At 43.7% G+C, this 14,218-nt stretch overlaps 1 protein-coding gene across 1 annotated transcript in view; it reads left to right on the top strand.

Annotated features, from left to right (window-relative positions):
• Nucleotides 1-7,605: 7,605 nt before the first annotated feature.
• NDFIP1 (Nedd4 family interacting protein 1) overlaps nt 7,606-14,218 on the top strand; it is a 54,203-nt gene continuing 47,590 nt past the window's right edge. The window contains exon 1 of the mRNA XM_053566284.1: nt 7,606-7,901. Coding sequence (XP_053422259.1) covers nt 7,839-7,901 — 63 coding nt within the window. The 5' untranslated portion in view covers nt 7,606-7,838. The remainder of the gene's footprint in view (nt 7,902-14,218) is intronic.

Here is a 14,218-nt window from a genome sequence, read left to right on the forward strand (position 1 = left end):
CATGGTGGCTTATGCCTGTAATCCTAGCACTCTGGGGGGCCTAGGCTGGCAGATTGCTTGAGCTCAGGAGTTGGAGACCAGCCTGAGCCAGAGCCCAAACCCGTTTCTAAAAATAGCCAGGTGTTGTGGCGGATGCTTTTAGTTCCAGCTACTCCAGAGGCTGAGGCAAGAGGATCACCTGAGCCCAAGAGTTTGAGGTTTCTGTGAGCTATGAGGCCACAACACTCTACCAAGGATGACAAAGTGAGACGCTATCTAAAAAAAAAAAAAACAAAACTCCCTTGCTTTCCTTTTCCCTTGCCTCTCTGGGTATATCCATGATCCCCCATGAAGTGCCATGGCATTCAGGTTCCCAGACTGCTGTCCTTCTGCTTACTTCCACGCAAAAGTAAACACGTTGTCTTTATTATTTTAGGTTGACACCTTTCCCTCTTCCCAGGATAGTGAAGCCTTTTTCTCATTCAAAACCCTTTCTTCTTAATCCTTATCTGATTATCCCATCTGACCACATAATTCTCTTAATTCTCTCTCTTAGCATTAGTTAATATAACACAGCTGTAACTAACATGCAATTTTTATATTTTATTTTTTTTTATTTATTTATTTTGAGACAGAGTCTCACTATTTCGCCCTTGGTAGAGTGCTGTGGCATCACAGCTCACAGCAACCTCAAACTCCTGGGCTTAAGCAATTCTCTTGCCTCAGCCTCCCAAGTAGCTGGGACTACAGGTGCCTACCACAATGCCTGGTTATTTTTTTGTTGCAGTTGCATTGTTTTTTTTAGTTGGCTGGCCGGGGCCAGGTTTGAACCCACCACCCTCAGTGTATGTGGCTGGTGCCCTGCCAACTGAGCTATGGGCACTACCCAATTTTTACATGTTAAAAATATCTTGAATAGGGCGGCGCCTGTGGCTCAGTGAGTAGGGCGCCGGCCCCATATGCCAAGGGTGGCGGGTTCAAACCCAGCCCCGGCCAAACTGCAACCAAAAAATAGCCGGGCGTTGTGGCGGGCGCCTGTAGTCGCAGCTGCTCAGGAGGCTGAGGCAAGAGAATTGCATAAGCCCAAGAGTTAGAGGTTGCTGTGAGCCATGTGACACCACGGCACTCTGCCCGAGGGCACTACAGTGAGACTCTGTCTCTACAAAAAGAAAAAGAAAAAAAAAAAATCTTGAATAAATGTCTACTATCTTCCCTATATCATCATGAACACCACGAAAGTAAGGGCTGGTCCTTCTGTGTCCTATATTTTTCTTCATGCACAGAGTAGTATTCACATTTGCGAGTCAGACAAATCTTAGTGGTTTTTTTGTTTGTTTTGTTTTTTAGAGACAGAGTCTCACTTTATCACCCCCCGTAGAGTGCTGTGATGCCACAGCATCCTCCAGCTACTGGGTTTAGGTGATTCTCTTGCCTCAGCCACCCGAGTAGCTGGTACTACAGGCACCTGCCACACTCCTGGCTATTTTTTTGTTGCAGTTTGGCCGGGGCTGGGTTTGAACCCACCACCCTTGGTAGATGGGGCCGGCGCCCTACCCACTGAGCCACAGGCGCTGCCCCAAATCTTAGTTTTTATTTTAACTCCACCACTCACTAGATGAGCAAATGATGTAAATTTTCTGAATCTCTATTTGAATGGGTAGAATGGGTTTGTTTTTTTTAATTTTTTTTTTTTTTTTTTTGCTGTTTCTGGCCAGCGCTGGGTTTGAACCCGCCACTTCTGGCCCGCCGGCGCCCTACCCCTTTGAGCCACAGGCGCCACCCTAGAATGGGTTTGTTATGAGGATTAACAGATGAGGTATGATAGGGTTCAAGATCCAGGAAGTGCCCTACATCGGGAGTAATTCTCAGTGAATAATTTCTTTGTGCTGTTCTCCTGTGTTGTCCAGGCTGGTCTTGAACTCTTGGTTTCAGGTGATCCTCCTGCCTTGGCCTCCCAAAGTGCTCAATTACAGGCATGAATCAACATGTCTGGCCACCACTGGATAATTTATTTGTCATATGAAGATATCAGTTCTTGTAGCTCAGCAGCTAGGGTTTGAATCCAGCCTGGGCCTGCCAAACAACAATGACAACTACAACCAAAAAATAGCTGTGGTGGGCGCCTGTAGTTCCAGCTACTTGGGAGGCTGAGGCAAGAGAATCACTTAAGCCAGTGATTCTCAACCTTTGTAATGCTGTGAACCTTTAATACAGTCCAAAGGGGTTGTGACCCACAAGTTGAGAACCACTGATTATGCCCGAGTTGGAGGTTGCTGTGAGCTGTGATGCCACAGCACTCTACTGAGAGTGACATAGTGAGACTCTGTCTCAAAAAAAAAATATATATATATATATCACCTCTTGCCCTTAATGAAACTCATGATAATGTAATGAGAATTAAAAGTGATTAGTCAGGTGGGGGAAAGGAAGAACAGAGAGGAAAGGAGGGAGGAGGGAGGGGTCTCAGTGTGTGGCACACCTCTTGGGGGTAAGACACAATTGTAAGAGGGACTTTACCTAAAAAATGCAATCAGTGTAACCTGGTTTCTTGTACCCTCAATGAATCCTCAACAATAAAAAAAGAAACATTTCAGATTAAATGCTTTTCTTACAATAAAATATTTTAAAAATAAATAAAAAATAAAAGTGGTTAGTCAGTAGAAATGAAACTTCATGGTTCAGCTGGAGTCCTCTGAAGATTAGCTGGAGAAATTCAAGGCCTCAAATGAGAGATTAGACTAATGAGGAGTTAAGAAAATGTAATGAACGTTTCTTGGTTACTTACTGAGCTCAGCACTACCTAGGTCAAGCCTCATGTGGATGTGAAAGATAGAAGACCACATTCATTCTGGAGATGTCTATCTAAATTAGAGGTGGAGGGAGAGGAATAGAGATGTGAGCTAGGCTCTTACTTGATCATAATGTTTTTCTTCTCTCAAGATGGATGATTCAGAGTCAGCAATTCACATAAAAAGTATTACACATGAAAAGTGTTACTGTTATTCTCTGGGGAAATAAGTTTCTAAGTGCAGCAATCTGAAATTAATAACTTTCTCTGTGGAAACTCTCTTGACAACATTTCAAGATGAAGCCAAAGAGCACAGTTTTTACGGCCTTGGATTATCTTCTCTGTCTGCTTGGCTTGCACCAGACATGGTTTTGTGAGCCAGAACTCCTTCAGTTTTCCCCTTCATTGTATAATTTGCTTGCCAACTGGAGGCCTTAGATAGTGGTGACTCAGTTTCTCAATTCTCCAATTTATCCACTCATTAAATCAAGGCATATCTCAACTTACTTATTGAAAGTTTGGGGGAGCTCAAGAAAAAGAAGACTGAAGTTTTTGCCGTCATTACAAAGCATTTTATTTTTATTTTTTATTTTATTTATTTATTTGCAGTTTTTTGGCTGGGGCTGGGTTTGAACCCACCACGTCTGGCATATGGGGCCAGCACCCTACTCCTTTGAGCCACAGGTACTGCCCTTATTTTTTATTTTTTAAGAAAGAAGTAGGCTGGGGCGGCGCCTGTGGCTCAGTGAGTAGGGCACTGGTCCCATATACCGAGGGTGGCGGGTTCAAATCCGGCCCCAGCCAAACTGCAACAACAACAAAAAAATAGCCAGGTGTTGTGGCGGGCGCCTGTAATCCCAGCTACTCAGGAGGCTGAGGCAAGAGAATCACCTAAGCCCAAGAGCTGGAGGTTGCTGCGAGCTGTAATGCTACGGCACTCTACCCAGGGCGACAAAGTGAGACTCTGTCTCGGGGGGGGGGGGGGGGAAGAAAGAAAGAAGAAGGCTTGGCGTCCTTTGCGCAGTGGTTAGGGCACTGGCCACATACATTGGGGCTGGTGGGTTCAAACCAAGCCTTGGCCTGCTAAAACAACAATGACAACTATAACAAAAAAATGGCAGAGTGTTGTGGCAGGCACCTGTAGTTCTGGTTACTAGGGAGGTTGAGGCAAGAAAATGGCTTAAACCCAAGAGTTTGCGGTTGCTCTAAGCTATGATGCCACAGCACTCTACCAAGGGCAACATAGTGAGACTCTGTCTCAAAAAGAAAAAGAAAGAAAGAAAGAATGAAGCAGACGCAGTTAAAGAAGAATCCTGGAAGGAGTCTTTCCTGCCCAGAGCTTGAACACTTGTTGCAGAGTGCCTTCCAGTCGCCAGCTACCAAACAAGATGGGAAGGGAATGGGTACCTCTGCTAGGCCTGCTTTCCCTCTTGCTTCCGAAGCTGGTACAACTCTAGCTCCAGATGACAAAGCATTTTGTTTGAAGACATCAGAAAAGGAGTAGGAAAGAGATTAGAAGCTGATCAACTTTCTTTTTCTTTTGATAGAAAATATTTCTGTGAGAAAGTTCATTATTTGTATTATGATAAATATTTGTGCTCACATTCAGGGAGTGTACTGATATCGAGGGAGAAAGTAGTTTAGGAAAAGTAGATGGAAAGGGTAGGAACCGCTTTTACACAAAAGCCACAGTGCTGCAGACATGCATAAAGATGGCAGCTGTTGCTCCAATATCCATATGTGGCCAGACATATTATTTTTTATTCTTTCTTACACGTAAGTTTAGACAATCTGGACAAAGAAATCTGGATTTCTACTTTCTACTGCTGAGATTTTTTTAAAATTTCAAATTAGACTTTTCCCACCCCCACCCTCTGGCCCTTATATAAGACCACATGGCTGGACATTATGTTTGTTTGATTCACTGTACCTTATTACATTTATTACATTTAAAGGTTGTTTTTCTGGATTAAAAACAACTGAAAGACAGAATAAGGAGTTTTTCTGCGTAAGGAGACCTTTCAACTTGACATGTTGCTGGATTTGTTCACTTTCCATGAAATTTGTAAGGCTAACACTTGGAAATAGTGACAGATATATAGGAGAGTGGATACCGAGAGAGAACTCAAAGTGAGGATGATAAATATCTAGAATTTTTTTTTTTTTTTTTTTTTTTTTGTAGAGACAGTGTCTCACTGTCCCGCCCTTGGGTAGAGTGCCGTGCCGTCACACGGCTCACAGCAACCTCTAACTCTTGGGCTTACGCGATTCTCTTGCCTCAGCCTCCCGAGCAGCTGGGACTACAGGCGCCCGCCACAACGCCCGGCTATTTTTTTGTTGCAGTTTGGCCGGGGCTGGGCCTGAACCCGCCACCCTCGGCATATGGAGCTGGCGCCCTACTCACTGAGCCACAGGCGCCGCCCCAATATCTAGAATTTTTATGGGTTACAATTTGCTACTGTATATGAACACTTCGGGGTGGGTTCAAAACACAGCTATGTTTTAAAATATAGAGGGTGCCAAAAAATGCATGCACATTTTAAGAAAGAAAAAAACTGTATTAAAATTGTAATACTCAATATATACAGATAACAAAAGATGAATACAAGTAACATTTGACCTCTACGATTACAAGAGGTACTCAAAGTATATATATAATGCATAGATGACATCTCTGTATAATATAATACACAGATAACATCTTTTATAATGTCCATACATTTTGGGGGGCATCCCTGGTGTATAGTTAGAAAGTTAGAAGCTAGAACAATAAACATTCATACCACCTCTACACTACCAACTTGGAAAGGCAATAAAGAAGGAATGGGAATTGCAACAAGCTTCAAAGATGGAGGGTATTTTGTTTTCGTTTTTGTTTTTTTTGAGTCTCACTATATCGTCCTGGGTAGAGTGCCGTTGATTCGTGGCATCCCAGCCAGGTCGTGGAGCTGGAGGGTGCAGACTGGCTGCTTCTGCCTTATGGATGTTGGTGCAGTGGCAGCAAGCAGCCCCATTTCTGTTTTTTTTTTTTTTTTTGTAGAGACAGAGTCTCACTTTACTGCTCTCGGTAGAGTGCCATGGCCTCACACGGCTCACAGCAACCTCCAGCTCTTGGGCTTATGTGATTCTCTTGCCTCAGCCTCCCGAGCAGCTGGGAAGGCAGCCCCATTTCTTAGGCCTGGGAATGAAAGGCATTGTAGCCATTCATTCACGTCCCAGACATGTCCCGGACATGTCCCAGACATGTTGTCCCAGACACACTAAATGTGAATACTAAATATGTCACAGAGAGTCCCAGAGACCCTGAATGTAACTACAGAAGGTCCTAGCCAGGCTAAATGTAACTACAGAGGGCCCCCATGTGACTATATATACCCCTACACAGAGCCTGGAGACAGACACACAGACAGAGAGAGAGAGAGAGTTTTTCTCTCCTGACTTGGGTTTTCTCTCTCTGCCAGGAGCTCTGGTGCTTCTGTATTCTTTTCTGTAAATAAATCCTATCTTACCACTGATCTGTGGTCCACGGATTCATTCTTCGAATCACCCAGACTGAGAACCTACTGAACAGCGAAATTCTGGTATCACCGTGGACTCACAGCTCACAGCAACCTCAAACTCTTGGGCTTAAGTGATTCTCTTGCCTCAGCTGCCCAAGTAGCTGGGACTACAGGTGCCCGCCTAAAGGCCCGGCTATTTTTTGTTGTTGTTGTAGTTGTTGTAGATGGAGGGTTTTTTCCCTATGCTGAACATGTAGGTAGAAGCAATTGCAGATGGCTGCGTGTAACAGAAAGAAATGGACCTTGCTTGCCTGCTATACTGTGCTAGATGCTGTGGATAATAATCAAAAGATTTAAAACACAAATATTCTTGTATTTTCATAATTTAGTTTTGTGGTAGTGGTTCAGAAAGCTGGCATAATATGCTGGCATTCCAGCTTTACCCCTTCCTGTCTGTGTCCTTAGATGAGATATTTAATCTCTTCAGGGATAACTTCCTCCTCTAGAAACACTGATGTCTATCTCCTACGTGGCACTTTGCCAGCCTCCTTTCAGTTCCTCCTCAAGGCAAGCTCTCTTTGTCACTGCCTTTGCACATGTTGCTGCTGCCTGGAAAGCTCTTAGCATGGCTCAATCCTTCAAGTTTTGACTTTCATGTCACCTCCTCAGAGAGCTTAATTTCAGAAAATGCGGTTTCTGAGGCTGTTAAAATACCAAAGGACCGCATAACCCAAGGATGCGATTCTAATCGTCCACCCTAAGTAGGACTTGAGGTTTAAGGAGTGCTCAAGGATTTATCAGAGTGAGCATGCTTTTTCTGTAAAGCGTCAGATAGCAAGTATTTTAGGCTTTGCAGGTCATCTTAAAACAAATGGAAGTGGCTGTGTTCCAATAAAACTTTATTTATGGACACTGCCATTTTAATTTCATATACTTTTTACAGTCACGATGAAGGACGGAATTTGGCCCTCACCCTGTGGTTGGTCTTCCCCTGATCTTTAAGAACTGAGATTCTTCTGCCAGACATCAGGAATCAGACCGCTGTTATTAATTTAATAAGATCGTCAACTTCCCAGGTCTCTAGAATGGGGCTCTAGCATGGGGCTGTGATGGAGACTTATTAACACTCGGGTGAAGCTCAGGGCTTGACACTAGTGCTGGTCCCCGGCGCCGCCCCATGAGATGGCCTGTTAGTAATTAGTTTTTAGTGGAACCGAATCCGACCCGTCAGCCCCGGAGGTGCAGGGCTGGGTGCACAGCCACACGGCTGGGGCAGGGCAGCCGCGGCGCAGGGCGAGGCCGGGCCGGGCCGGGCCGGGCGGCGCGAGTCGGGGGCGGGGCGGCGGCGCAGCGACGTCGTCGTCGTGGTCCCCACCTCCTCTCCAGGGCCAGCGTCGGAGCCTCGGCGGCGGCCGCGCTTACAAGCCGACCAGTGCGTCTCGCCCGGAGCGGCGGCGGCCATCGAGACCCGCCAGAAGCTCGTCGCCCTCGGCCTCGCAGCGCTCCCAGCTCGCAGCGCCGCGCCCCTTCAGCTCGCTCGCTTGCTGTCTTTCCCTGCGGCCAGCTGCGCCATGGCGTTGGCGTTGGCGGCGCTGGCGGCGGTGGAGCCGGCCTGTGGCAGCCGGTACCAGCAGGTAAGCAGCGCCCGAGTCCGGCTCCAGACCCCGAAGCCGGCCCGGCCGTGCCCAGCGGGCCGGCCGCTTCAGTCCTCTCGGCGCAGGCCCGTGGCCAACTCGACGCTGGGGCTTGGCAGGCCGCGCTGGGCCTGGGCGGGCCGGGCGGGCCCGGGCTGGGATTCGAGGACGCCGCGGGCCGGGCCCGCCCCTCGCGACCCCGGGCGGTGGAAAAACCTCCTCCCGGCCTTGTTTCTAGCGTTTCCCAGGGCGGGCGGGTCCCCGAAGTCAGAGCCCGCGACCCTCTGGAGGCTTCGACCTGAGGAAGGCATTCATTTTTCCTTTTTCCACCTTTGGTTTGATGTCATTGGAAAAAAGAGAAAGAAACAAAAGCATCAAATGGAAAGGGAAACTGGGTGGAGAGAAAAGATTAAAATCTCTGCTGGAGCTCCCCGCAGCGAGCTGCGATTACTCGGGGTTTCAGAGCTAAGTCTGTTTGTCAAAACCCATCCCCCCTCGCCTCAGTTTTAAGATAAAAGTCAAAAATGAAGCGAGAGACAAGCCCGCAGTTTGCAGTATATTTGGAAAAGGCGATGTTTCGCTGTGGCGATGCCCCCAAATCGAGCTACAGGGTAGGCTGCAGGGCGTGTGCCTATGTGTATTTTCAAGGCTTAGAAGTGACGTTTTTAAGAGATTGAATGTATAGAGGGAGATTGGATTATTATCTCGGGTGTGATTGATAAATGCAGGCCCCAGGAAAAGAGCTGCTTGTTTTACTCCCCGTCTGTAGCTGAGTTTTTCCCGGAAATTTCGAGAGACCTTTTGCAGGTTTTTTTTAGAGGTATTAATCTAACACATAATAATTGTGGGAATTGAGCCAGATAGTAATTGATGTTGATTAGAACCGCAAATAACTTCTTGTGTCCTGTCGTGTTTCAGATTCTAGGGTATGACTTGCATACGAATGTCAGTCCTGTTTTTATGAAATTAAATGTCCTATCTTAGATGATCTACATTTTTATATTTTAGAAGTAAGGAAAGCCAATAGGATTAAAATATGTAGATTAACCCTGGTGCGGCCAGTTAACTGGTTTGTTTTGCTGTCATCCTGTGTGTTGTAATCCATCCTTCCGGCTCCGACTCCCAAAATGACTAGTTGAGAGTTCAGCTTCTTGCTTTCATAAACACGCCCAAAATTGTGGCAATGCAGTTAATCATTAGAGCTCTTCATAGCTTGGGGTCTAGTATATGCTTTTTTTTTTCCTGTGACCTTTGGTAAAAGTCGTGGTTTTTCCCTGCTTTAATAAAATTTGAATGACAGATGTCATTTAAAAGTCATCACAGTGTTTGCAAATCACCTGTATTGTATACTATCCTCTGATTCATTCTTTTTATCTTGGCTTGGATAAGGCAAACAAGCAAAAGAGCTGTGGTTTTCTTTGTACTGCCATCTTCTTGAGCTGTTAGGTAATGCTGATAATACTGCTAGAATACAAAAAAATTAGCTGGAGTACAAAAATTGTGTATTCTTTGGTGTACTATTTAATAGCTTTTAATTATGCAGAATTGAAGTATATCAGGGATGGGCCATCTTTATTCCCTTGTTTTTCATATAACTATTTTGGAGAAATAATCTTCAAGAAAATGAAAAAAAATTGTAAAAATATGTAAAAAAAAAAAAAGCCTTTCCAAACAAAAAACCTATTTAAAAAGCATAGCACACATAGATAATTAAAGTTAAAAATTTCATGTGCATTCTTGATGGGTTTATAGCTATGTAAATATACACGGGTATAGATCAGTGTACATGTGTACAGATGAGGAAAGCTAATATTGATTTACTATTCACCAATCACAGTGCTAAGTAGTTTACATTCATTTTTTTCACTTAATTAATATTTGCAAAACCTTTATGAGTCAAGTTTGTTCTCATTTGTATAGATGACACAGTCAAGACTGAAAAGAGGCTCAGTAACTTGCCCAAGGTCACCAAGCTGCTAAGTAGTGATTACAAGGATATACACACACTCACCTACTTAAAACACAGGCTCACAGTCCAAATATAGGCATATGCATTAGCAGATATATAGATGCATATGTATTATACACCCATATATACACATACGCAGATACATCAGATATATCTTTGTACACTAATGTAATTCCCTGAGCCCCTGATCGTGTTTGCATACACTTTTGCACATATGTCCAGTGTATTGTATTCTCAGGCACCTGTGTGTATTCTTGTGTACATGTATGTACAAAGGCACACAAATCTAGATCTGTAATAAAATGGGTTCAGGCTCGGCGCCCGTAGCTCAGTGGGAGGGATGCCGGCCACATACACCGAGGCAGGTGGGTTTGAACCTGACCCCAGCCTGCTAAACAACAGTGACAACTGCAGTAAAAAAATAGCTGGATGTTGTGGTGCATGTTGTGATGGGTGCCTGTAGTCCCAGCTACTTGGGAGGCTGAGGCAAGAATATCACTTAAGCCCAAGAGTTTGAGGTTGCTATGAGCTGTGACTCTACGGCACTCTACTGAGGGCGACGTAGTGAGACTATGCCTCAAAAAAAAAAAAAAATGGGTTCATATTTTGATACTCTTATGTCATGTAACATGTTATGAATATCTCCCTATATCAAATATTCTTTTTTTTTTTTTTTTTTTGGCTGGGGCTAGGTTTGAACCCGCCACCTCTGGCATGTGGGACCGGTGCCCTACTCCTTGAGCCACAGGCGCCGCCCTATATCAAATATTCTTAATGTCTGTGTGGCATATAATTGTATGGCCAAACCATAACTTAATTAATTGCCTATTGTTGGTCACTAAGAATGTTTGTAATTTTTTTCATTCACTGAAGTTCCTTTTACATATATCTTCAACTATTTCTATAGTATTAAGTTTCTATGTATAGAAATGCTTGGTCAGAGAATATACATATTTAAAAGGCTTTTGAATTATAGAATGTTGGTGAATTGTCCAGGCAACTTGATAGCAGCATGATACTCCGTCACAAAAGTCTGTTCTGACTTCTATTTGATCTGGTTAATCAAATTGAGCTAGTCCTCTGGCCGAGTAAATGTGATAGAAAACTGTATGATTCATTCATAAATGCAAAACACAGTTTTGTCTCTATGGTCGTTTTATTGGTAGTGCAATATGTGTACAACTTGATTTTAGCATAGTGACAGACTATGCAGAAAGCTTGGGCTCTGCTGTGGCATTATTTAATTTTTTTTTTTGCATTTTGAAACTTAAGATTGTGTATCCAAACATGTGGAAGCCCTATTTTGGTAGGGTCTAGATAGGCCCATACCCGGTATTGAGAAACTTGTTACGTATGGATCCTAGGATATGTATTCCTGTTCATTGGTTCTAAATCCTCCTTGCCTCACTGCAGCAGATCTTTGTCTATATCATAAAGTTTGCTAATTTATGCCAAGTATTTTGAGATGTTTGGATTTGAATTTGATACAGGTGGGTGATGATGACACTGCCAAGTTTTGGAGTTTAACACGTTGCCTTTTAAACAAGTTACCTATTTGTGAGTATTACCAATAAGTTTATATTGTAGGCCGGGTGCAGTCGCTCACACCTGAAATCCTAGCACTCTGAGAGGAGGCCAGTCTACTCTGAGGTAGATTGCTTGAGTTCAGGAGCAAAAATGAGACTGTGTCTCTACTAAAAATTAGAAAAACTAGCCTGGCATTGTGACGGACGCCTGTAGTCTGAGCTTCTTAGGAGGATGCGGCAAAAGGATTGCTTAAACCCAAGAGTTTTGAGGTTGCTGTGAGCTGTGATGCAACAGCACTCTACCCAGGGCACAGACTGAGACTCTTGTCTAAATAAATAAATAAATAAAAGAAGAAAAGGTTTATCTTGTATTCTGATGATATCTTAGAGCAGCTTTGAGAATGATGGATTTTTGGAGAAGTTCTCTCAGGATTGTGGAGGAACATTTTAATAGATCAAGGAGAGAATTTCATCTCTGACAGATGAAAACATATTCGTGTTAAAAGTGTATGTATTAGATGAATTCATGATCATGGAGGAAAGAGTGGATCGTGCCCATGTGGCTTGTTATATTTTTTATTTTTAGAAATAATTATATTACAGAATGTCCCTTAGAATTTTACCTCAAGATTTTTTTTTAGGTTATTTGCTTTGTTTGTAGCCTTTGTGGACTGTAATCAAAGAAAACACATAAAAATACTGAGAACATGGGTAAATTACTCCTTTCAAAACTTTTTACTTAATTGTGGCAAAATACACATAAAACTTACCATGTTAACTATTTTTAAGTATCCACATATAGTTCAGTGACAGAGTTGTGCAACCACTCTATGGAACTTTTTTCATCTTGCAAAACTGAAACAGTACCCACTGAGCAACCCTGCATTGCCCCCTCCTCCAGCTTCTGGCAGCCATCATTCTTTTTCTTTTTTTTTTTTTTTTGAGACAGAGCCTTAAGCTGTCACTCTGGGTAGAGTGCAGTGGCGTCACAGCTCACAGCAACCGCCAACTCCTGGGCCCAGGAGATTCTCCTGCCTCTGCCTCCCAAGTAGCTGGGATTACAGACACCTGACACAATGCCCGGCTATTTTTTGGTTGCAGCCATCATTGTTGTTTGGCGGGCTGAGGCTGAATTCGAACCTGGCAGCTCAGGTGTATGTGGCTGACACCTTCGCTGCTTGAGCCACAGGCGCCGAGCCCATCATTCTACTTTTTATCTCGGTGGGACTTTTTGTTCCTGCTTATGCACCTATTGCCCACCTTCAGCAATTATCAATGAATGGCCAATCTGGTTTCATTATACTACCTACCTACCTTGCTTCGCTTCCACCTTTTGACCATTGTATAAGTATGTACCTCTTTGAGTCCCTGCTTTCAATTTTTTGGCTATACCCAGAAATTGAGCTGCTAGGTGATACGGTAATTCTACTTTAAAGTTTCCAAGGAACCACCATACTGTTCTCCATAGCAGATGCACCATTTTATTCATGTATTTCCACCAACAGTGCAGATGGGTTCCAATTTTTCCATATCTGCAACAACTCGGTTATGTTCCGTTTTTTTTTGATAGTTGCCTTCTAATGGGGTATGAAATGGAATCTATAGCAGTACTGATTCACATTTCCCTAATAGGGTGGCGCCTGTGGCTCAAGGAGTAGGGCGCCGGTCCCATATGTCGGAGGTGGCGAGTTCAAATCCAGCCCCGGCCAAAAATCACACACACACACAAAAAACCCACATTTCCCTAATAATGATGTTGAGCATCTTTACATGTACTTACTTGACCGTTTATATGTCTATTTTTTTGAGGAACGTCTATTCAAGTCCTTTGCCTATTTTTTTCTTTTTTTTTTTGGAGACAGAGTTTTACTTTGTCACCCTTGGTAGAGTGCTGGTAGAGTGCTGTGGTGTCATAGCTCACAGCAACCTCAAACTCTTGGGCTCAAGCTATATTCTCTTGCTGCAGCCTCCCAAGTAGCTGGGACTACAGGTGCCCCCCACAACATCCAGCTATTTTTAGAGGCAGGGTCTCGCTCTGGCTCTGACTGGTCTCAAACCTGTGAACTCAAGGCAGTCCACCTGCCTCAGCCTCCCAGAGTGCTAGGATTACTGCCTTTACCCATTTTTGAATTGGATTTTTGTTTTCTTGTTGAATTGTAGATTGTAGGAGTACAGTTCTTTCTTTCTTTCTTTTTTTTTTTTTTGAGACGGAGTCTTGCTCTATGGCCTGGACTAGAGTGCTATTGTGGTGTTAACCTAGCTTACAGCAACCTCAAACTCTGGATTCAAGGGATCCTTTTGCCTCAGTCTATGGAGGCATGGGGGTGTGTGTATTTGTGTTTCTGTGTCCTTCCTAGCTCTTGCTCAGGCTGATCTTGAACTCCTGAGTTCAGGGATCCTCCCATTTCATCTTTCTAGAGTGCTGAAATTATAGGCGTGAGCCACCATGGCTAGCCTAGAGTTATTTCTTAATGATATTTATATTTTTGGTTTTTTGCTATGGAAATTTGAAACACATAACAAAAATATGGTACAGTAAGCCTTATGCACTTATTGCCCACCTCCAGCAGTTATCAATGAATGGCCAATCTTGTTTCATTTATACTACTTACCTTTATTTTGAAGCAAATCCTGGAAATCATATCATTTTATCTGTAGGTATTTCTGTATATAACTCTAGAAGATAACAGATGGTATGATATTTTAAGCAGGCGTGATCACATGAGGAATATATCATGAGGGAGCTCTTTTGTAGTATGTTAGGACTGTGGAAACAGGATTTATCTGCAGGGGCCTAGAACTTATGTTTGATTTGACTCATT

The sequence above is a fragment of the Nycticebus coucang genome, chromosome 17, assembly GCF_027406575.1.
Source record: "Nycticebus coucang isolate mNycCou1 chromosome 17, mNycCou1.pri, whole genome shotgun sequence".
Taxonomy (NCBI): Eukaryota; Metazoa; Chordata; class Mammalia; order Primates; family Lorisidae; genus Nycticebus; species Nycticebus coucang.